The sequence below is a fragment of the Schistocerca nitens genome, chromosome 2 (assembly GCF_023898315.1).
Source record: "Schistocerca nitens isolate TAMUIC-IGC-003100 chromosome 2, iqSchNite1.1, whole genome shotgun sequence".
Taxonomy (NCBI): Eukaryota; Metazoa; Arthropoda; class Insecta; order Orthoptera; family Acrididae; genus Schistocerca; species Schistocerca nitens.
In genome coordinates this window covers 610060316-610082614 of record NC_064615.1, presented here as the reverse complement: position 1 = coordinate 610082614, position 22299 = coordinate 610060316, and the positions used below count along the sequence as shown (strand labels likewise).

Here is a 22299-nt window from a genome sequence, read left to right as displayed (position 1 = left end):
TTGAGAAACTTACTAACAATGGTTTTTATTTATTTAATCGTATGGCTAGAGCCCCCCGTCGGCAAGGCCGTTCGCTGGGTGCCGGTCTTTCAATTTGGCGCCACTTCGGCGACCTGCAGTCGATGAGGATGATAGGATGATGACAGCGGAACACCCAGTCCCTGGTCGAAGAAAATTCTCCGACCCAGCCGGTAATCGAACCCGGGTCCAGAGGATGCACAATCCGTCACGCTGACCATTCAGCTACCGGGGGCGGACAATAATGGTATGAGCGGATCTGACGCTGGTACTCAGTTCCCTGGCTACAGCTTCTACAGAGGTACACCGGTTCTCACGAATCATGGCGTCAACGCATCCCACATTCTCGTCAGTAACGGCCGTACAGGGACGACCAGAGTGTTGCACATGTTCGATTGGCACACGTCCACTTCTAAAGACATCTGCTCACTCGTACACTCTCTTCTCATTAATACACCTATCTCCAAATCCTTTAAACATCCTTCTATGGATTCGTCGAGGTTTTACCCCCTGCGACCACAAGAATCCTATTGCTGCTCGCTGTTCCTTTACACAGAAACGCGGCCATTTTGTTTCAACTGTCTTTCCTATTCAGCTTGTCGTGTCATCTGCCGCCATATGCCGGAACTTTGTCAAAGAATGCATCTTCACATCCTGGGAGTTTCAAATTCTTCACGTATTAATTCCATTTTATACTGATAGCTTTCTTTCAAATCCTGAATGTGGCAGGGGTAAAATACAGGGAGCGAAATGCTGTTTACAATTTGTGCAGAAACCAGATGGCAGTTACAAAAGTTGAGGGGCATGGAAGGGAAGCAGTGGTTGGGAAGCGAGTGAGACAGCGTTGTAGCCTATCCCGATGTTATTCAATCTGTATATTGAGTAAGCAGTAAAGGAAACAAAAGAACAGTTCGGAGTACGAATTAAAATCCAGGGAGAAGAAATAAAAACTTTGAGGTTCGCCGATGACATTGTAATTCTGTCAGAGGCAGCAAAGGACTTAGAAGAGCAGTTGAACGGAATGGACAGTGTCTTGAAAGGAGGATATAAGATGATCAACAACAAAAGCAAAATGAGGATAATGGCATGTAGTCCAATTAAGTCAGGTGGTGCTGAGGGAATTAGATTACGAAATGAGACGCTTAAAGTAGTAAATGAGTTTTGCTATTAGGGGAGCAAAATAACTGATGATGGTCGAAGTAGAGAGGATATCAAATGTAGAATGGCAATGGCAAGGAAAGCGTTTCTGAAGAAGAGAAATTTGTTAACATCGAGTATAGATTTAAGTGTCAGGAAGTCGTTTCTGAAAGTATTTGTATGGAGTGTAGCCATGTATGGAAGTGAAACATGGACGATAAATAGTTTGGACAAGAAGAGAATAGAAGCTTTCGAAATGTGGTGCTACAGAAGAATGCTGAACATTAGATGGGTAGATCACATAACTAATGAGGTATTTAATAAAATTGGGGAGGAGTTTGTAGCACAACTTGACAAGAAGGGACCGGTTGGCAGGACATGTTCGGAGTCATCAAGGGATCACAAATTTAGCATTGGAGGGCAGCGTGGAGGGTAAAAATCGTAGAGGGAGACCAAGAGATCAATACACTAAGCAGATTCAGAATGATGTAGGTTCCAGTAGGTACTGGGAGATGAAGAACCTTGCACAGGATAGAGTAGCATGGAGAGCTGCATCAAACCAGTTTCTGGACTGAAGACCACAACAACAACAGCTTGCTATTACTTCAATTGCTCTCGTAAAATACGGATGTGAAACGCGGGCCTCAACCGATACCTGATTTAGCCCGCAGTTTGAAAACCACTGCCCCAGAATCTAGTAAAGTGTGCGAGACACAACTGGCAGTAAACTTTTCATATCCTAATGATTGGGATAGTGGCGATAGTCATAGAGGTAGCTTGGGTTCCCGCTTTAATTTGACGCGCTTTATGTACCTAGATTTTCGTGTCGGTCGGAATCTACCTGAGACTGGCAGAAGCGTCCTAGCTGCCGTGAGCGCGATCGTAGGTGTCTGCGGCCGGCAGCGATAACACAGGCTGCCGCTTCCGGACAGCTCGCCGGAAACACGCCTGCGGCCCCCCGTGTGTTTATCGGGCAGCGGGTCGGGTCGCACGACGTGATAACGCGGCCGCTGGGATCGCCGCCGGCTATCAACAGCGCCGCTACTGCGCCCCGGGGACGCGCTTCTCATCGCACTCAATACAGATTACGTCCGGCGAGGTCGCAGGTCGCGAACCAGCCCGACTTCACACCCGCGGGTTCGCGCAGCAAATTTTGGAATCTGTCACGCGCGCTATCGGTTGCAGTATTGTCCTGCGAGTTAAGGTCACAGACTGCGTGCATCCGTAGTGCACTGCGTAACACCTAGCTTCGTCCTCGGGAACAGATCCAGCCTCGGCTCGAGTTCGCTGGTCACAGTCAACTCTACTCACGCTCGTCAGACGCCCTGGGCATTGTAACATGTGTCGCGTGTCGTCACAGCGGAGCAACAAGCGCATTGGTATTTGAAAGGAACGTCGTTGCTACCATTGAGGGATCCCACGTATATACACTACTGGCGATTAAAATTGCTACACCAAGAAGAAATGTAGATGATAAACGGGTATTCATTGGACAAATATATTGTACTAGAACTGACATGCGATTACATTTTCACGCAATTTGGGTGCACAGATCCTGAGAAATCAGTACCCAGAACAACCACCTCTGCCCGTAATAACGGCCTTGATACGTCTGGGAATTGAGTCAAACAAAGCTTGGATGGCGTGTACAGGTACAGCTGCCCATGCAGCTTCAACACGATACCACAGTTCATAAAGAGTAGTGACTGGCGTATTGTGACGAGCCATTTGCTCGGCCACCACTGACCAGACGTTTTCAATTGGTGAGAGATCTGGAGAATGTGATGGCCAGGGCAGCGGTCGAACATTTTCTGTATCCAGAAAGGCCCGTACAGGACCTGCAACACGTGGTCGTGCATTATCCTGCTGAAATGTAGGGTTTTGCAGGGATCGAATGAAGGGTAGACGACGGGTCGTAACACATCTGAAATGTAACGTGCACGGTTCAAAGTGCCGTCAATGCGAACAAGAGGTGACAGACGTGTAACCAATGGCACCCCATACCATCACGCCGGGTGGTACGCCAGTATGGCGATGACGAATACACCCTTCCAATGTGCGTTCACCGCGATGTCGCCAAACACGGATGCGGCCATCATGATGCTGTAAACAGAACCTGGATTCATCCGAAAAACTGACGTTTTGTCATTCGTGCACCCAGGTTCGTCGTTGAGTACACCATCGCAGGCGCTCCTGTCTGTGGTGCATTGTCATATTCTGCTAACAGTCACTGGATCTCGACCAACGCGAGCAGCAATGTCGCGATACGATAAACCGCAATCGCGATAGGCTACAATCCGACCTTTCTCAAAGTCGGAAACGTGATGGTACGCATTTCTCCTCTTTACAAGAGGCATCACAACCACGTTTCTCCAGGCAACGCCGGTCAACTGCTTTTTGTGTGTGAGAAATCGGTCGGATACTTTCCTCATGTCAGCAAGATGTAGGTGTCGCCACCGGTGCCAACCTTGTGTGAATGCTCTGAAAAGCCAATCATTTGCGTATCACAGCATCTTTATCCTGTCGGTTAAATTTCGCGTCTGTAGCACGTCATCTTCGTGGTGTAGCAATTTTAATGGCCAGTAGTGTAAATATGAAGCATCAGAAGTGATATCGTATAATTGTAAACTGAGGTGACAAAAATCCTGGTATAGCGATATGCAGTGTACAGATGGCGGTAGTCTCGCGTATGCAAGGTATAAAAGGGGTGTGCATTGGCGGAGCTGTCATTTGTACTAAAGTCATTCATGTGAAAAGGTTCCCTACGCGGTAATGGCCGCACGACGGAAAATTAAGACTTCGAACGCAGAATGGTAGTTACATCTAGACGCATGGGCCATTTACTTTCGGAAATCGTTAAGGAATTCAGTATTCCGAGATCCACAGTGTGAAGAGTGCCAAGAATATGAAATTTCAGGCATCATCTGTCATAAAGGACAAAGCATTGACCGAAGGTCTTCGCATAACGATCGAGGACTGCGGCGTGTGGCGCAGACCTCACGAGGCCATGGGGTGGCTCCACAATGTTGTGGTCTGTGTTTACATGGAATGAACCGGATCCTTTGGTCCAGCTGAACATATCATGGACTAGGAAATGTTACGTTCGGCTTCTTGGAGAACATTTGCAGCCATTCATGGACTTTGTTCCTAAACATGTCACCGGGCCACAGTTGTTCACAGTTGGTTTGAACCGTGACGAATCCCATCGAATATTTATTGGATGTAATCGGGAGGTCAATTCGTGCATTAAATCCTGCACCGGAAACACTTTCGCAATTATGGGCGACTAAAGAGAATTATCGGTCAATATTTCTGCAGAGGACTTCGAACAACTTGTGTCCGTGTCGCCTACAGTTGCTCCGCTACACTGCCCAACACGATGTTAGGAGGTGTCCCACGTCTTCTTTCACCTCAGTGTAAGTCGTTAGCATCAATCTGTTACTTAACACGAGTTTTTATAAAGAAGTACACACGAATACTGTTGCAAAAAGTAATTCTGATTCGCTACAATGGACCCTTTACCGTCTAATCGGAGCGTGTAGCAACTCTTAACATAGTCTCCCTTTCCCGAACCATCGCAGTTTGCACTCAATAGTTTTCATTGCATCTAACCCAAATGAATCATTTACGATCGTACGTGCTGAAGTCCTCGACGTTTTCTTGTAGATTCTCTGTTTCCCTCTTTCTCTGTCTCCCTCTTTCCGTATCTCTGCGTGTCTTAGAGCTGTTCTGTGCTTCCATTTACCGAGCTGTTCGCTGTCGTAGGGTGACAAGCTTGCAGCAACCATAGTAGAACGCACTTAGTGTTTAAACATAACATCTTATTTTCGTGCGGCATAAGATTTGTCGGCTCGTATTACCCTCACATCTACGAGCATGCTGTCTTCTCACGTACCAGTTAATGTTCTCCATTAATGAAACGCAGACACACACCGCTTTAAGAGGACATCAACACAGTGAGTACCGTTCTGACGTCTTCGAAGTACGTGGAACTTGAAGATAAGAGACTTGAGTGGCAGAAGACAAGAAGTTTGTTAGAGAGCCATCGAGATGCTGTAGCTCTGGCGAGAGTCCTCTAAATCACTTGTGAAGAGTGCCACGGTGGCTCTTTGAACAAGCTGGGCGCCGATGCACTTCCTCTCAGTTGTCCAGCTGTGCTTGTGATCTGTCTGTACGTCACTTCGACGAGACGTGAGATTCTAAAAACATCTTCCAGTTTATGCTCTTTACCGTTGGGTACGTAATTATTGTCTGGAAGAAACTTAATCGCTCTAAAGCACGTTAACGAAATAAAAAAAATAACAAAAATGACAATGTTCAGGTGGCTGCCATCGAGATGTCCGGGTGATGCTGTTTGGTGTGCGTTTTGATCTGCTTCTACATTTATACTTCGCGAATATTTATGGGACTGTGGGTACTTTCTATCAGACAGACTCGGCATAACGTCTTAGAGAAACAGTGAGTGACATTCTTGCAATTTTTTTTATTACAGATTTCAGTGTCAGACCACAGAAGTCTTGAACAATTGCTAAATCATCAGAAATCCGTTAAAATTAAAGAAAAAGGGGGCTAGTAAATTACTGCTGGCGGTGGTAGCCGACTTCAGCCCCCCCCCCCCCCTCTGCCGACACACACACACACACACACACACACACACACACACACACACACACACACACACACTCTCTCTCTCTCTCTCTCTATATATATATATATATATATATATATATATATATATATATATATATATATATATATATATACAACTGACGAACTTGCGATGTCACGGGATATTTCCTATTAGTTGATCCTATCATTTAGTCAAGTTGTGCCACAAATTCCTTTCCCTCATTCCCATTCAGTACCGCTTCATTGATTATCTGCTCTACACGCTTCAAAAACTAGTATTCCCTTCTCGTCTAAAATGCTTCTCATCCACGTGTCGCTTCCATACAAGGATAAACTCTAAATAAGTTCCGAAAAAGCTACCTAACATCTGAAAGTACATTTAATGTTAAAAAGGTTTTCCTTTTTTTTTTCGGGAATGGTTTTCTTGCTAGAGCCAGTTACGTCCTCTCTGCTTCGCCCATTGCCATTAACAGAACTCATAAACAGTTTTTAGCGTCAGTTCCTGAACTAATTCGCTCTGCATTGCCTGATTTAACTCGACTACGCTCCTTTATTCTTGAGTAAATTACGAGGAGATTAAATAACAGACGACATTACCTTCTATACGCAGTTGCTCAGTCCACGAGTTACTGTGTAAGGGGTGTTTTAAAGTACGTAGAGTTTTGTCCAGAAATTAGATCCGTAATTTAGTTTCCTGGTATTTTTCTGCCCTATTCCTCCTTTCTTTCTTTCTCTTTAATCAGTTCGTCTGCTGTTGAGTTCGTAATCAGTACAAATCGGTTATCATACCATTCGTTGTGACCTGGGACACCCGGTATATTACTAACCGATCAACGCGGTTCATGGTTCACGGACCCATTTGCAGTTTGCCCGTGTAAATGCTTCCAGGAGCAACGAAAATTTTATTTTCAGTTTTTGTATACTGTCATTACTGCCAGAATTTAAAAATGTAAAATGTTCTCACAATCGACTCATTAAGAGGTATGATCTTACGTTAAAAATCCAACACCGTAAGACAAGTACCACAGTTAGAAACTGTGTACGCTGAGACAGCGTAGCTCACAACGCGCAGATTACTTAGATTTCATTCACCCAGTCTTTGGGAATGAGAACACTTAACGACTTCCATCAATCTTTGGACATACAGTAACTTCGAATCTTTGTGAAACTTGTTCTCACAGTCAGTCTCCACAAAATGGTGAAATGAAGAGTGTCATCGCCTGCTACATTTTACTGTTCTTTTTCACTAAAAATTAATTATCAGTCATGACGTTTCATTACTTCCCTATTACTAAGTCTAGTCGCAACACACTTCGCAGACCGTATTCGTATATACCTCTCAGTATGCGTGGAAAATATCAATGTAGGACATATACTTAAAGAGAGATGACTATATAAACATCGAAAGGCCTATGTAACAATTTCACTGGCCGATATTACGAGTGAAAAGAGGATTTGGCATTCGTCGCATGTGCAACATTTAGTTTACTGCAAGAAGCTGGCCATCAGAAAGAGAAGTAGAAGAAGAACGGCGCTTGTGAGTGACCGCTCTTTTAAAAAGTGGGGAACAGTTCGTGTGGCCGGCCGCTGTGACCTAGCGGTCCTAGGCGCTTCAGTCCGGAACCGCGCAGCTGCTACGGTCGCAGGTTCGAATCCTGCCTCGGGCATGGATGTGTATGATGTCCTTAGGTTAGTTCGGTTTAAGTTGTTCTAAGTCTAGGGGACTGATGACCTCAGATGTAAAGTTCCATAGTGCTTAGAGCTATTTGAAGTGTGGTGGGACGAAATTGTCAGACCTTAGAGCTGAGTTGGAATATAGTCTATTTTAAATTCTTTTCCGAATGAGAGCTACAGATATAGGGTTTTTATTGAATTGTGCAGGCCCTAAAATTTCCAAAGACGAGTTGTGCCAAAGGAGAGCTATACCTACACTAAAAGATACTCGGCTTTCTTTTGCACGTCGTGCACATTATTTCCTGACAGCTGAGTTATTTACCTCCAAGTGCCTAATCTTTTCAGTTTGTTTTACAATCGCAGTTCGGAAGGTCCCATAAACATTCCCGTTAACGAGAAAACTATCAGCTGCAATGCTGTCTCCGTATTCCACTCAGTACTCCAGTATTCTTATACAATAAATATACACCCTTTCGGCAGAGATAGTAAATCCCTACTAAACCAATGAACATTCGACCCAGCGTCGACACTAGGTGCTGGGTCCCATGCCTAACTCATCGCCAGCGCTTTGATGTTACCGCCGATAGTCCTGATCCCAACCACGGCCAACCACTTCGTTGGCTCCTATTTGCCGCCCATACACACCAACAGAGAGCGCTTAGCGATTCCCGACGAAGTCCAAACATAATTCCAAACAAACATCTATCGCTTACATGCTTAGCGTCAAATATTTATCACAGTAACTGGTAATTAATCAGCTGTTTGAAGCTGCTTCATACATGGAGAGGCATTCTTTAAAGAGGAGGAATGCTTTCTATTGTAAGCGCTCCTGTTACACCGGCGCTGCTGAAAACTTGAGACTGGTGGAACAGCACGTGATTCTGAAAAGACAGCGGACTTTCCGGTAGAGAGTGAGAACACGACCTTGGACGTCCCGTTAACGACAAGCGGCCGTCGGTCCAGCGCAGCGGCGGTCAGCGAAGGCCGGTCGGCGAACGGCAAACAGCGCGCGCGCGGTCCCGGGGTAGGTTCGCGTGGTTGCCGGTAGGGGGTGGCGGTCGACGGTGGCGCCGCTCGCCGGCGTAGCGGCGCGGCGGGCGCGCTAGTCGGAGGTGTGCGAGCATGGCGACGACGGCGGGGCGCCACGCAGCAGCGGCAGCCGCCCCCGGCATGGCAGCCACCAGGGCCGGCGCACAGCTGCCGCCCTCCACGCCTCCTAAAGGTCAGCCCACGCACGCACTCGCCAGCTGACCCGGCCGCACGCACTGCACCCTCTCAGCTGACTCGCGCCGCCGTCAGCTGACCGCAACACGCACTATCGATTCGAGTTAGACTGCCCAAGATGTCGACCCCAGTTTATAGTGAGCACCAAGTTGTTTTGAACCCGCACGAAATCATTATCACGTCTCTGTCGTCAGCGCACATAACGACTGTTCCGGTGCTTGGCGCATTAGCTATACACGCCGCCTATCCTGAGTGGTTTTAGCTGTTTTCACGTGTGCCTCGTGTCCTGTGTAATACTGCGGCTGACAGCCGCGAGGTGTAGCTGTGGGGTGTCCCCCCTCGGCCAGGGGTCCGTTCGTGAGGGTGGCCTCACCCGCTGCTTTCCCTGGCAACTGCGCTGGGCTCCACCACACGGCGGTCGTGGGTTTCGGTCCCTGCCGTCGTTCATAACTCCCAGCTCTCTGTGAATGCGGAAAACTTTAAGATGATGTCAACACCAAACAAAAACAACACGATAATATCTGAAATGAAATGTTAAAGTACTAATCCTGCACTGAGTATGTAACATATTTCGTGGTAATGCTAACAAGGGAACATCCCCATCGCACCCCCCTCAGATTTAGTTATAAGTTGGCACAGTGGATAGGCCTTGAAAAACTAAACACAGATCAATTGAGAAAACAGGAAGAAGTTGTGTGAAACTGTGAAAAAATAAGCAAAATATACAAACTGAGTAGTTCATGGGAAGGTAGGCAACATCAGGGACACTGGAAACGCAGGAGCGCCGTGGTCTCGTGGTAACGTGAGCAGCTACGGAACGAAAGGTCCTTGGTGAACAATCTTCCATCGAGTAAAAACTTTAATTTTTTATTTTCAGTTTATGTGACAAACTCTTATGTTTTCATCACTTTTTTGGGAGTGATTATCACATCCACAAGAAAACATAAATCGGGCAAGGTAGAAGAATCTTTTTACCCATTCGCCAAGTGTACAAGTTAGGTGGGTCGACAACATATTCCTGTTATGTGACGCACATGCCGTCACCAGTGTCGTATAGAATATATCAGATGTGTTTTCCTGTGGAGGAATCGGTTGACCTATGACCTTGCGATCAAATGTTTTCGGTTCCGATTGGAGAGGCACGTCCTGTCGTCTACTAATCGCACGGTTTTGCGATGTGGTCGCAAAACACAGACACTAAACTTATTACAGTGAACAGAGACGTCAATGAACGAACGGACAGATAATAACCATACAAAAATAAAGAAAGTAAAATTTTCACTCGTGGGAAGACTTGAACCAAGGACCTCTCCTGCAGCTGCTGACGCTACCACGGGACCACGGCGCTCCTGAGCTCACGTCCTCCTTCATGTTGGTTATGTAGCCCATGGACTACTCAGTTTGTATATTTTGCTTATTTTTTCACAGTTCCACACAACTTCTTCCTGTTTTCTCAATTGATCTGTGTTCAGTTTATCAAGGCCTATCCACTGTGCCAAGTTATAACTAAATCTGAGGGGGGTGCGATGGGGAGGTTCCCTTGTAAGAAGTATGAACTAAGATGAGCACGTAGAGTCAGTATTAACTGAGACGAATGGAAGATGTAGATCTGGTGGAAGCGTTCTGAAAAAATGCAGTGCATCTCTAAAGGAAAGAGCAAGTGTGACGCCAGTGCGATCAATTGTATTGTTAAAATGTTTGAAGTCGTCTTCAAGAAAGCGTGACAGCAGGCAACGAATCAATCACGCACATCTAGGATCGTAACTGGTCGGTGTAGCCCATAAAGAGTGTAACAGAAATGTTCGGCGAACTTAAATGTAAATACATTTAGAGAAACTATCGTACGTGAATTGTTGCAACCATTGTCGTAAGAGTAAGATGAAAGAGACAAGCACACGTGTAGAGGCATATAGATAGCCAATTTTCCCCAGCTCAAAGCCGAATTACCGTAGGAAAGTGAACAGACGAGTCTGGTATCATGTAGATGTAGCTTTTATTAATTCAAGCATTTCCAGAGTGTCTAACCACAGCTTCCTCCCTCTGCCCACAGTTCCATTCATTGTGTTACGCTCACGTTCTACCAACGTAACTTATAATAATCTTGCATGGATTTTGTGTACATACGCTTTGACGCTGTCTAAGCACAAATTGCTTACAATTATTTATAAAACCTATCTTGCATAAAGTCGTACGCTCGGTGTTCTGTCCGGTGTGTAGCTTCACTGAATCATCAGACGATGGTCAGAATGATCCCTTCGACAAGTTAACGTCCTTTTCCTTTCTCCCAACCTTCTACAAAGGATCATTTCACTTGCATGACTGTGGTAATTAGCTTATGAACGTTGATGGCTGCGAAGCTCATAGGCCTTGTAAGTTTCACAAGATAAAAATTTTCATGCAGACTGCAACGGTTATGTAAGTGGATAGTTGAATGAGTATTATCAGCTAATGTCGTTCAAGACGTGCTGTTCCCTATAAGGTTTAATAGGCTAATTAAAAAAATTTGTAAGTTGCTTAAGCTCTTAATATCGTCAGTAGACTAGCTAGAACCATGAAAACACAGATGGTTGACTAAATAAGGGGCACAGTTCTGTGCGGAGTCTCATGTGAGGATAATTCGCGTTACCCGTGCGCCGTGACCCGAGTGCTCTATGCTGATGTGGTGTAACTTCATTAGTCCGTACTCGGGGCCAAAATGAGATGTGGCCAAAGTGCGAATCCTACCTTACCTCCGACATGTATTGGAGTGTGGTTAGGAGGCATGAGTTCTCCAGATATTTGTTGTTTATTGTGTATAGATTAAAAGTGCCGAAATAAATATATGCAACTTACGGCAACAGATCATCGGCGAAGAGTAATAGTGATCGGTAACCAGGAGGTATGTTTGCTGGAGGGAATTGTTAATGAACAACAGAGTTAATTGCGGCACAATTGAGGTCAGGATGTGATCGGTGTATCAAAATATTACAGTTTCTGGTATGTCAGATCGGAAAATAATTTGAAAAATGACCTTTCAAAGCTGATAGTTATTTTTCAAAACAGCGGATCGTTGTGTATGGTGCTGAGTATATGCAGAATGGGAAACTACTGCAATTTTTACTATATCATTGTTCACGTTGTTCCCAGCGAAGGCCAGATCTATTAAGGGATGATACTGTTAAACGTGGAATTGGCTCAGTGATCTTCCTGCTACTCAAAGGACGAATTACAGCAACGTTTCCTGAAGAATCGCTTCCTTACGTGTTAACAGTGCTGTCGTTAAAAGTGAAAACTGTCTCTGTTCATACATGATTATTTGCAAATGTGAATAACTTCAGGCGGTCGACTACCGAACTTGTTGCTTGTTGGAAAACCTATGCACGGTTTTAGAGCAGAGATTCCGGTGCAGAGTACTTCGTCCATCAATCCTGCGTCACTATTCACGATTTAGGTTACATCATTGTCGTAAATCGTTTCTCCTGCGTCTTCTTCCATACAGGATGTATTGTGCCGCAGTACGGACTGCGTACGTATCCTCTGGAAGCAGTTAATGAGTTGTATGCAGCTATTCTGTGTCCAATCCTTGATGTGCAATGATACAGAAACAATGGAATGTCCTATAATTTGGTTTGTCCAAGTGTCATCCTACTTCACTATCTGTGTTTTCATAGGTAATTACTAGCCTCACGTATATGATTCAGCCTTAATAGGCAAGAAAAACGCAACACTTCAGTGAAACGAGAAATATTATTTTAAATTTGTCAGATTTGTCACTTTGCAAAGGCCTAGTTTATGATAGGATATTGTGGTACGGCCGCATATAGAAGTCTAACAACGGAAAAAGGACGATAATGATCTAATTAAGCCAGATATGTTGAAGCGACATGAATAGTTTCACACTTCAAGTAAATTTTGAGGGAACTCTGCTTTGGTTTTTCTACACTTCATTTCAATGACCTCTCTCCGCGTCTTCAAAAGCGTGTATTACCAACTCCTGCACCAGTCACGGTAGCGAATGTTCCTGGCATGCTTGTTATTAATGCTGCACTGTCCTTTTCACGAATTACCTCCCATTCTTTCAGGAGTGTCTCCCATAGGGGCAGTGAGCAGCGCCGACAGGCTCTTCTCCCCATGGTCCATAGGATTCAAATTAGGGCGTGAGGCAGGCCAAGTCATCGCCGGTTCCTCCCAACAACTCTTCTAAAATTCTCGCCACTTGTGGGAGTGCATTGTCATGCGTTAGTGTAAAACTATAGCCAATAAATGGAGTTAAGACAGAAATTGGAAATTTGTGGTAAGATCTAATGGAACCAAACTGCTGAGGTCATCCGTCCCTAAGCTTACGCACTACTTAATCTAACGTAAACTTACACTACACTAAGGAACACACACACACACACACACACACACACACACACACACACACACACACACACACACACACACACACACACACACGAGGGAGGACTCGAACCTTGCGCTTTTGGCGCATGTTCTGTCTTCAGCTGAACACACAACAATGTGCTGTAAGGCTCATATGGTCCACCAAGACCTAGTCCGTCCTCGCAGTCATACTGATTCGTGCCCACGCCATGAGAGAACCATCCTTAAAATGCCTCCTCTCTTTACTGTCAGGTTATCGCAAGCAATATCTCGACTGTCGCGTGTACAAGACTTGCTCCCATTGTCGTATTCCCCAACTGCGATATTCTCCTGCGAAACATAGTTTAGCATTGCGATGGTTCGGTGACTTCTGGGCTTGTAGTCAGTCTTCTGCATTGAAAATCAGCTTCTTCTAGCCTTTTCAGTCATCTGCAGTGAACATCAGCTTCCTGTAGCCTTCTTCGGGCGGTTCTCTCACTAATATTAATTCCTTCAGCTTGATGGAGTCGATTTCGTGCGGAGAATTTGAAGCGGTAACTCAGTCATCTCTTGCCGATGTTGCTCTTCTCGGGCCTGATCCCGGTTTCCTTTCATAGCCTAACGTTTCCGTGTACCTTCGTATGATTCTGCAAACCCTGGAAGCTGCAGATCTCTACACTTCAGCAACGTAATGGATGCTGCGACCATTTTCTCACTAAAGTAATAGCTTTTGCAGCAACGCCATGTTTACTGGTGAAAGCTGACGACAACGACGACGACGATGATAACAATAATAACCACAGAAAGATCTTACAAGTGTGACTGACCGGGAAACAATACAACGTATAACTAAAGTTCTACAAGAGCGGAAAAAATTATTGGCTCACATCCAGTGATTTGTTTTTCAGCTTGAGCGAAAGAAAAAACAATCAAGGCTAGTGCAATAAACAATCGACTTCATTGTTTGTTCGCGAGGGAACTCAAATAACATGCCAGTAACATATCCGCCTAAAAATATAGAATGAAGAACTACACTTCAGTAAAGTTGATAATTGCTCGTAATTTATTACGTGTTGCAGTTATCGTGCCGGTCAGTGTAATTTATCTCAAGCGAATTAAGCAAATGTTCAGTGTTCCATTAAGTTCATGCACTAGCGATAACAAACAATTTCTCGGTCATGGGATAACGAACAATAGCAGCTGTCTGAAAGAAAGCGAGTTCGTAACAGGCAATAGCTGGCGACATTCGCAAAGGGCAGGGTTAGCTCTTTACAGCGCAAAGCTGTAAAAACGACTTCGATAACAAAGCGACAGAACTGTGCCGCTGTGTAGAGACAATCCTTGCTGTCGTATAGTGTTCCGTAGCGACATTCATCGTGATATTACAGTTCTGTGAAGATGCTAGTGCATCTGATAGGCTGATAAGGGCCTCTCCTGTGTTGCGCCCAAGCAACTCCATCATCATCCATCTGCTAAACACATCATTGTCCGCTATGGAACGATTATTTGTGAGCCTGTGGCCTTCTGTGCCAACGATTCAACAGATTTGTGTTCGGCGACGTTGCAAGCTCTTTTCCGTAATGGTGGCCCTGAATATGGTGGTAGATCATTTGATCAATAAGTGAATAACGCGTTAATGACAGCTATACGCAGTATACAGTGCGTAACTTCAGGCTGTGGTCTCAAAACACGCCACAGTCGCTGGTATTTTTTCTATTTTATCTGGCGGCTCCAATATTACTGCAGTCACAAAAAGTGAGCTTCAGTCCAGAATAAACAACATTTAATTCTTGTCTGTGTTGTACTTGTCAAGTATTGAGTTGTGAGTGTTGATTCTCATTACTTCTTGTTCTCCTTCTATAACAGTTTATCCTTGTGAACTAATACTTGTAAAAACGATCATTGTCATACTCAAAATGTGTAATCATACTAACTGTAGCTTGAAAAAGGTCTCGTTTCACATCGTCGTAAAAGTGATCTACAGTATCTTTATAGGAGACGGGAAATACCGCCCTAGAAAATGAGACGAACGCATTTAAATTCCATGTTGTGCATGATTGAGTCCACAGGACCTAGTCTTGCACTAAAGATGATCACTCAATCATTGAAATACATATCCAATAATAAAAAAAGTTTCAAATTTATACGAGTAGTGCTGGTGTTTCCCTTGTTTACGATTTAGACGTTGTAACAGATATTTAATAAAATGGAAGAAAATATAAATCCATTGACAATTTGCTTATATGACGAAGCATCCGTTCATAAGACACTGTATAGGCAGACAAAACGAACAGCCCTGAAGTGCACCTTTACGTCCTGTCGATATGGATGTCATTAGAGACTGAGCACTGGGAAGGGCAGACGTAATGTCTGGATCGTGAGTGATCGTCGCGTAGTGGCTGACCGCAATGGGTACGTATCTGCGCGTTTCATTTCAAACAAAATGCTCTCATGACTCGCTTCAAGTCCGTATAACAACTTGTTCAAACGTTTAATACTACGTAAATCCTATTTCTTTTACATTTTCTGGGAATCTTTACGTCAGTATTTTTATGTATAACGTGAAACGAATTTATCGCCTTGAACAGAGAATTGTCGATGCAGCTATGAACATTTGAAACCGGTCCAGTAACAAATTCAGTAAAATTTTAGGTGCTTCGTGGATTACCTTCCTCTGCAAAATAATGTCTGGAGGCACATCATCGGCCTTTTTTTTTTTTTTTTTTTTTTTTAAGTATTTCATTGAAAATACTTTGTATGTAGAAGGTAATGAAGTAAACACTCTGAGAGGTTTGTCATGTTACTGATGCCATCCGCCACGCTATTCATAGCCTATTGACAGTTACTCGTGAAAACACTTGGTGGTTAAACTGAAACATCTGTTTACCAGAAAAGTAGCTGTTTTCTCACAGGGACCTTCTTTTAAATAAGATATACACTAATAGCTTTTATTGTATACGGATGAGAGAAGGTACTGGTCATGTTTGAAATTCAGTCCTCCCGAATAACAGTCCAGTATCGATTGTACTACTTCGCCCGTTTGTGTACATGGAGCTGGGGAACTAGGAGACCAGTGGTTTGTGAACAGTGGCGCACAGGAACTGCCCCATGACCAGACGCGGTAATACGGCGACCGTGCAGTCATCACGAAGGCCATTTATTATTATTATTTCTTTCTTTTCTCAGACGTTATGTCTGGTCAAAAATGGAAAGTGACGCGGACCTTGATCAAGCGTGACTTTCTTTTAACTGTACGGTATATGTTATATTGCATTTAGGGTAATTGAACATGCATCAATAATTACGGATTTCTGTAGTTGTATATATAAGTTTGGATGTAGCTGTATTGCATTGATGTACTGGTGGATGTTGTGGGTATGACTCCTGTAGTTGATAGTATAATTGGTATAATGTCAACTTTATCCTGAGGGTATATTTGTTGTATTGGGTATGGATATTTCGATTAGTTGTGTTAATTTCTTCTTTTTATTGGTGAGTATGATGTCAGGTTTGTTACGTGGTGTTGTTTTATCTGTTATAATGGTTCTGTTCCAGTATAATTTGTATTCATCATTCTCCAGTACATTTTGTGGTGCATACTTGTATGTGGGAACGTGTTGTTTTATAAGTTTATGTTGTAAGGCAAGCTGTTGATGTATTATTTTTGCTACATTGTCATGCCTTCTGGGGTATTCTGTATTTGCTAGTATTGTACATCCGCTTGTGATGTGATCTATTGTTTCTATTTGTTGTTTGCAAAATTTGCATTTATCTGTTGTGGTATTGGGATCTTTAATAATATGCTTGCTGTAATATCTGGTGTTTATTGTTTGATCCTGTATTGCAATCATGCATCCTTCCGTCTCACTGTATATATTGCCTTTTTTTAGCCATGTGTTGGATGCGTCTTGATCGATGTGTGGCTGTGTTAGATGATACGGATGCTTGCCATGTAGTGTTTTCTTTCATTATTATTATTGTTGTTGTTGTTATTATTATTATTATTATTACAATGTACGGCAACGAGGATCAGAAGCGGATAAGGCAGAGCGTAAAATAGTCGTTTGATATTTCTCCTGTACGAGATACAAATCTCCATTAGCGGTACTACACAAAGAATCTGATACAACAGAAGATAACGTTGAAACGGGCAGTTAACGGAGTTCTGTTTACACAGGAAGTAGCGTTTTATGGTGAACAGGCTCCTACAGTCAACCCAGTAGAAGGCACAATAAAAACTTACGTAACTACCCGACTTAAAAAGCTAAATGTCGAACTTTTCCTGTTGTTGCGGAAACAGTTGTACACAGAGTAGAACAATGGCTTTGGTAAGTAGTAGCTGTCTGCGTTCGCTGAGGAAGTAGCGAGTCGTGCTGTCACAAAGCTATAAATGTGACGTCGATGACCAAGTGTCGCACTCCGGCTGTTAGAAAAAAGAAACCAATACGACGATTGCACGTTTCAGTGGCCTTCACACGACTGTAAAAACAGCACACAACTTCGACGACTGGCGTGGTTTGAATGAGATGTGTAGGAACTTCTATATATACTTGCGTTATTTTATGGTTCCCTTAACGTCGCGTCCGCTAAGAGTAAACTAGAAGGCCTGAGAAAACTCGAGCCACGTCATTGAGTATGTACCGAACAAGGCAGCCGATTCCATCAGTCACCTTCGTTCAACTGACCACAGGAGGACACTACTTGTGGATCACGGATTTACTTCAAACTTCGTACACAACACAGTGTACAAGTCGTAAGGCGTACTGCTTCGGCGATTTCGGGAAAATCCCAAGAGAAGTTTTACGCGTCAGTGACCACGCGTTAGCGGCGGTGATGTGGTTAGCGTTAAAGCTCCGTAATTGGTGGATCGCTGGATAGAATTCCGCCCATTTTAAAAATGAATATTTTTTCAACACTAGTCATATTGTTTCATACATATTACATTTGAAAGGTAATATGATGAAAAGACACTTGCATTCGCTTGAATTTTTACTGAATTTCCAATGTTACTTCGCTGTTTACTACTTTTCGTTATTATAACAAATGATGATGCGACTTTCATTTCTATAGGCAATATCGAGAGCCGTGGTTGACAACGAACGAGAAATTGCTTCACGTGAAGATGCTGTTTAAAATACATTCGACTGTACATCACCAGTTTTAGGCGCTGATATTTACGAAAATTACACATCGTTTGCATCCAAATTTTCGGAAGGAAGAAATTTTCCTGAATGTCAACAAACTTTGCTTCCCTTAGAAACTCAGAAGATTTATTGTGCATGCGGAAAAATTGCATCAGTTTGATGCAGTAGAAGCCATTTTGTTTTCCCTATCAGTATGAAAAATATCATTTTCGAATGGCGAAAGCGCATCCGGCGATTAACCGTACGTTAGTCTCATACTGTGGCATATTGTAACTCATTCTGTTACTGAATAAATTTATTTACACCTTTATTTATCGATGTTTGTCTTCGGCTTTGCAAGCCTGTCTCTCGTCCTTGAAATATGTCTCTGCAGAGCGAAGCATCCAAGTATGAAGCATTACCTTAATGCGATTGCAGGTGTAAGCGATTTCTGAAATCAGGTCACGCATACATTTTCAGGAAAACGTTATCCGTTTGGTCCTTTGCTTGTCGATAGTTGTAATAATTGCTGTGACAATAGAAATTACCAAACAACCACACAACATTGGAAATTCAATACGAGTTCATGTTGCCCTTCAAATGTCATATCCATGTAACAATATAGCTAGTGTTGAAAAAAATAGAGGGACTCTATTCACCGATCACGGAGCTTGAACGCTAACGACACGACCGCCGCCAACTCATGCTCAGATTTACAACGTACCAGAACTTTACCGACTGGTAAAATATCTCTTGCGATTTCCTCGAAATCGTCCAAATCCTTACTACTTGAGCTTTGCGTTGTCGTAATGAACTAGAAGTGCAGAAATTTTGAAGTAAATCCGTGATCCGAACGTCGTCGCCTCCCCTTGTGATACATCGTCTTCATTTGAAAATCGACAGACTATGTATACACTTTCTTCCTGTAGTTAATGCTGTATGGTACCACCTCAAAATCTGCAGGCTCTCGGAAAGTGAGAATAAGATACGTGCAGAATCAGTTACATGGATACTGAGGAAGGTGTGCGGGTTTGTGCCCTATTGTCGTAGCATTAATAACAACTAAAATGTAACATACGAGTAGCATAAAAGTGGAGTGAACTGTGTTTGCACACACAACGCCGCGGTTTGGTTGATGAGAACGAGCTCCAGCGTTTTAACAAGAAAAGACAAACGACTTTGATATCTGCCGACGAGTAACATGAGGAGTTCAGAAAACTGATACCTAAAATGTTGTTAGTAAGTCAGAGAAATGGCGATAGACTAGAATTAGAGAAACATCCTTACTGTTTGCTTGCGTTGGTCTAATTGAATACCTCATTCTAAGCCGGGGCTGCAAATGCATACATTTCGGCAAACAGGACTTGGTAGTCCGTTGCTAACAGCCAGTAATTTTTTTTTTTTTTCGCCGACATTCCGGGTTTGATTAGTAACGTCTTCGGACTGAAAGTGTGTGGCATTGAAAAAAATGGTTCAAATGGCTCTGAGCACTATGGGTCTGAACAGCTATGGTCATCAGTCCCCTAGAACTTAGAACTACTTAAACCTAACTAACCTAAGGACAGCACACAACACCCAGCCATCACGAGGCAGAGAAAATCCCTGACCCCGCCGGGAATCGAACCCGGGAACCCGGGCGTGGGAAGCGAGAACGCTACCGCACGACCACGAGAGGCGGGCTGTGGCATTGAAAATGACCAGTCCGTAGGACGAACAAAATTAACGCCAACCGCTAACGTAATAATTGTGAGTGCTGGCAACAGTTTCCACTTTTCCCCCTAGAGTCGAGAATCATTTTAAATATTTAAGATTGTGCCGCGCCTAATCTGCAGTGCACTACCACTCCTGAATCACCCACACGACGCACGTGCGTTCTTAACTCGCTATGTCGATCAGTGAGCGGGATTCTACCTCTGTCACAGAAAATTTAGACACAAACGTCTTTAGCGGGTCACCTTTTTCCATAGTCGATTGTCTCTAGAATCATGACAAGGAATCAGCGGGGCAAAATTGTAATATTGATGGTGCAAAAAAAAAAAAAAGACGCAAGGGGCCCTTTAATGGGTTCGTTTTTATTTTTCTCTAGAGTTAACGTAGGGAAGTTCCTCAGTGTCAAATTCCTTCGTTGTTAGCGGGTCATAAGCCCGTATTCCTCCTTCCAACATGTGCCGCTGTCGTTTTCTCACTGACCAGATCTTTCCATTCATACAAAATTTCGAGTCAGTATCAAACTTCATAAAACAGAAGAGCAACACGTATACTGCTCAGACTACGCCCATAATCCTTGCGTGCTTTGTTTTTTCTAGATGTTACTGCTTTTACGCGAACTTAAAAATCTAAGTACTCCATAGCAAATACCAGCAAAAAGTAAACTGTTTGCATGCTCCATGCTTTTAACGTGGATAGTTCAGAGGCCCTATGCCAGATTTCACTGAAGTCCATCTCCGTTTGTTAACAGCAAGTTCAAGATGAAGGCGGAATTCGTTGCTCTCCACTATATCCCTTTTAAACTGGTTATACGTTGACCCATTTTTACGAGTGACGGTGGGGGTTTTATGCATAAATTTTACAGTTCATTCACTCAAAATATGAATTGATCCATGGACGACTGAAAAAAGTTTTATTCCGGCTATTAACAAACATCAGTACCTCCGTGTCCTTATATAAAGAGTATATCGCATTCCACGTATTGCGATATAATCTGTGCCGGCCGGTGTGGCTGAGCGGTTCTAGGCACTTCAGCCAGGAACCGCGCGACCGCTACGGTCGCAGGTTCGAATCTTGCGTCGGGCATGGATGTGTGTGATGTCCTTAGGTTAGTGAGGTTTAAGTAGTTGTAAGTTCTAGGGGACTGATGACCTCAGAAGTTAAGTCCCATAGTGCTCAGAGCCATTTGAACCATTTTTGATATAATCTATAAACACAAACATGCAGGAGAGCAAAGTGGAGTCTAGGAAGGTTTATGTCGTTCCCCAACAGCAGAACTGCATAAAAGATACTGAATTTTGTGAATGAAATAGAATCGATTTTTTCAGCCTTCTTGCCGTTGTGTTGCTCATTCATGTTAACACAACTTGCGAGGTACACGAAGCGATAACTTGGGTGCAAAATTTTAACTCTTTCATATTATCAGAATTTATTACACACAACCCCATTTACTGGGAGAATGTAAGTCCTCGCATCGTGAAGTTATCCAGAACAAAGTAACAGTGGCGACCGCGTGTCCGGTGGGCTTCCGCAGCGCCGCTGCTGCCGTGTCGTGTTGTCTTACCCGCAAGGATCGTCTTTCCCACACCTCTTCTGCACTTCCTCTTTTTTCATCTCGACCAACACTCGCTGTCTCCTGTTAAATCCACTGTCTGCCTGTCGCACACCAAGGTTTTTTGTCGAGTGGCCTGTGTGAAACTTCTCGACGTAGACATCAAGAGAGCATTAAATGTCGCCACTACAGACAAACGAAGAAACAGGCGGTGCGAAATGTGCTGCAGAGGTGAGTCGTCAAGGTAAACAACGTAGTCATTATTGACATAATTGTGGTTGTCTTGCTCGCCAACACACACGCCCTCGGCCTTTCAAATTATATCGCATTTGGTACATAATTAACTATTGTTGTTATTACCATCGTCTTGATTTTCGCAGTCTGCGGAACCTTCTGTTCTGATAACTGATGACTGTTTTGGGCAAATAGTCGTTACTCTGTTGTTCAATACTAAATTTCCAAATCTGACGGGATCAGATGATGAAGATGACGTTCACGTTGTAGATGCCTCAAGCTTGATGGATGTCCCGTTGCTAGTTCCTTCAGTTAAACGTAAAGCAGACACTTTCCTTAACCACACACGATCTAATTGGAATGATAATTAAATCAATACCTTAAGCTGTCGACAGGCGTTGATATACATCAACGGCGACAGTTGAAAATGTCAGCCCCGACCGCGACTCGAACCCGGGGTCTCCTGCTTACATGGCAGTCGCTCTATCCATCTGAGCCACCGAGGGCACATAGGATAGTGCGACTGCAGGAGATCCACATTCCCAACTTAATGTCTACACACTACATTCGTAGTGCCCCTGCCCACTACACTCCTTACTCGTGGCAGACAATCCTACAGAGTCCTGTAAGAGTTCGGGCAATGCATGTGCATTCACACAG

General features: G+C 43.8%; 1 protein-coding gene across 9 annotated transcripts in view; it reads left to right on the top strand.

Annotated features, from left to right (window-relative positions):
* The window catches only part of LOC126236693 (oxidation resistance protein 1), a 785360-nt gene that overhangs the window by 351189 nt on the left and 411872 nt on the right, over window positions 1-22299 (top strand). The window contains exon 1 of one of the 9 annotated variants that reach the window (XM_049946197.1): window positions 8565-8680. The exons of the other annotated variants lie outside the window; for them this stretch is intronic. Within the exon in view, the coding sequence (XP_049802154.1) occupies window positions 8581-8680 (100 nt within the window). The 5' untranslated portion in view covers window positions 8565-8580. Of the gene's footprint in view, window positions 1-8564; window positions 8681-22299 lie in introns of those variants that run through there. 9 annotated transcript variants of the gene reach the window in all.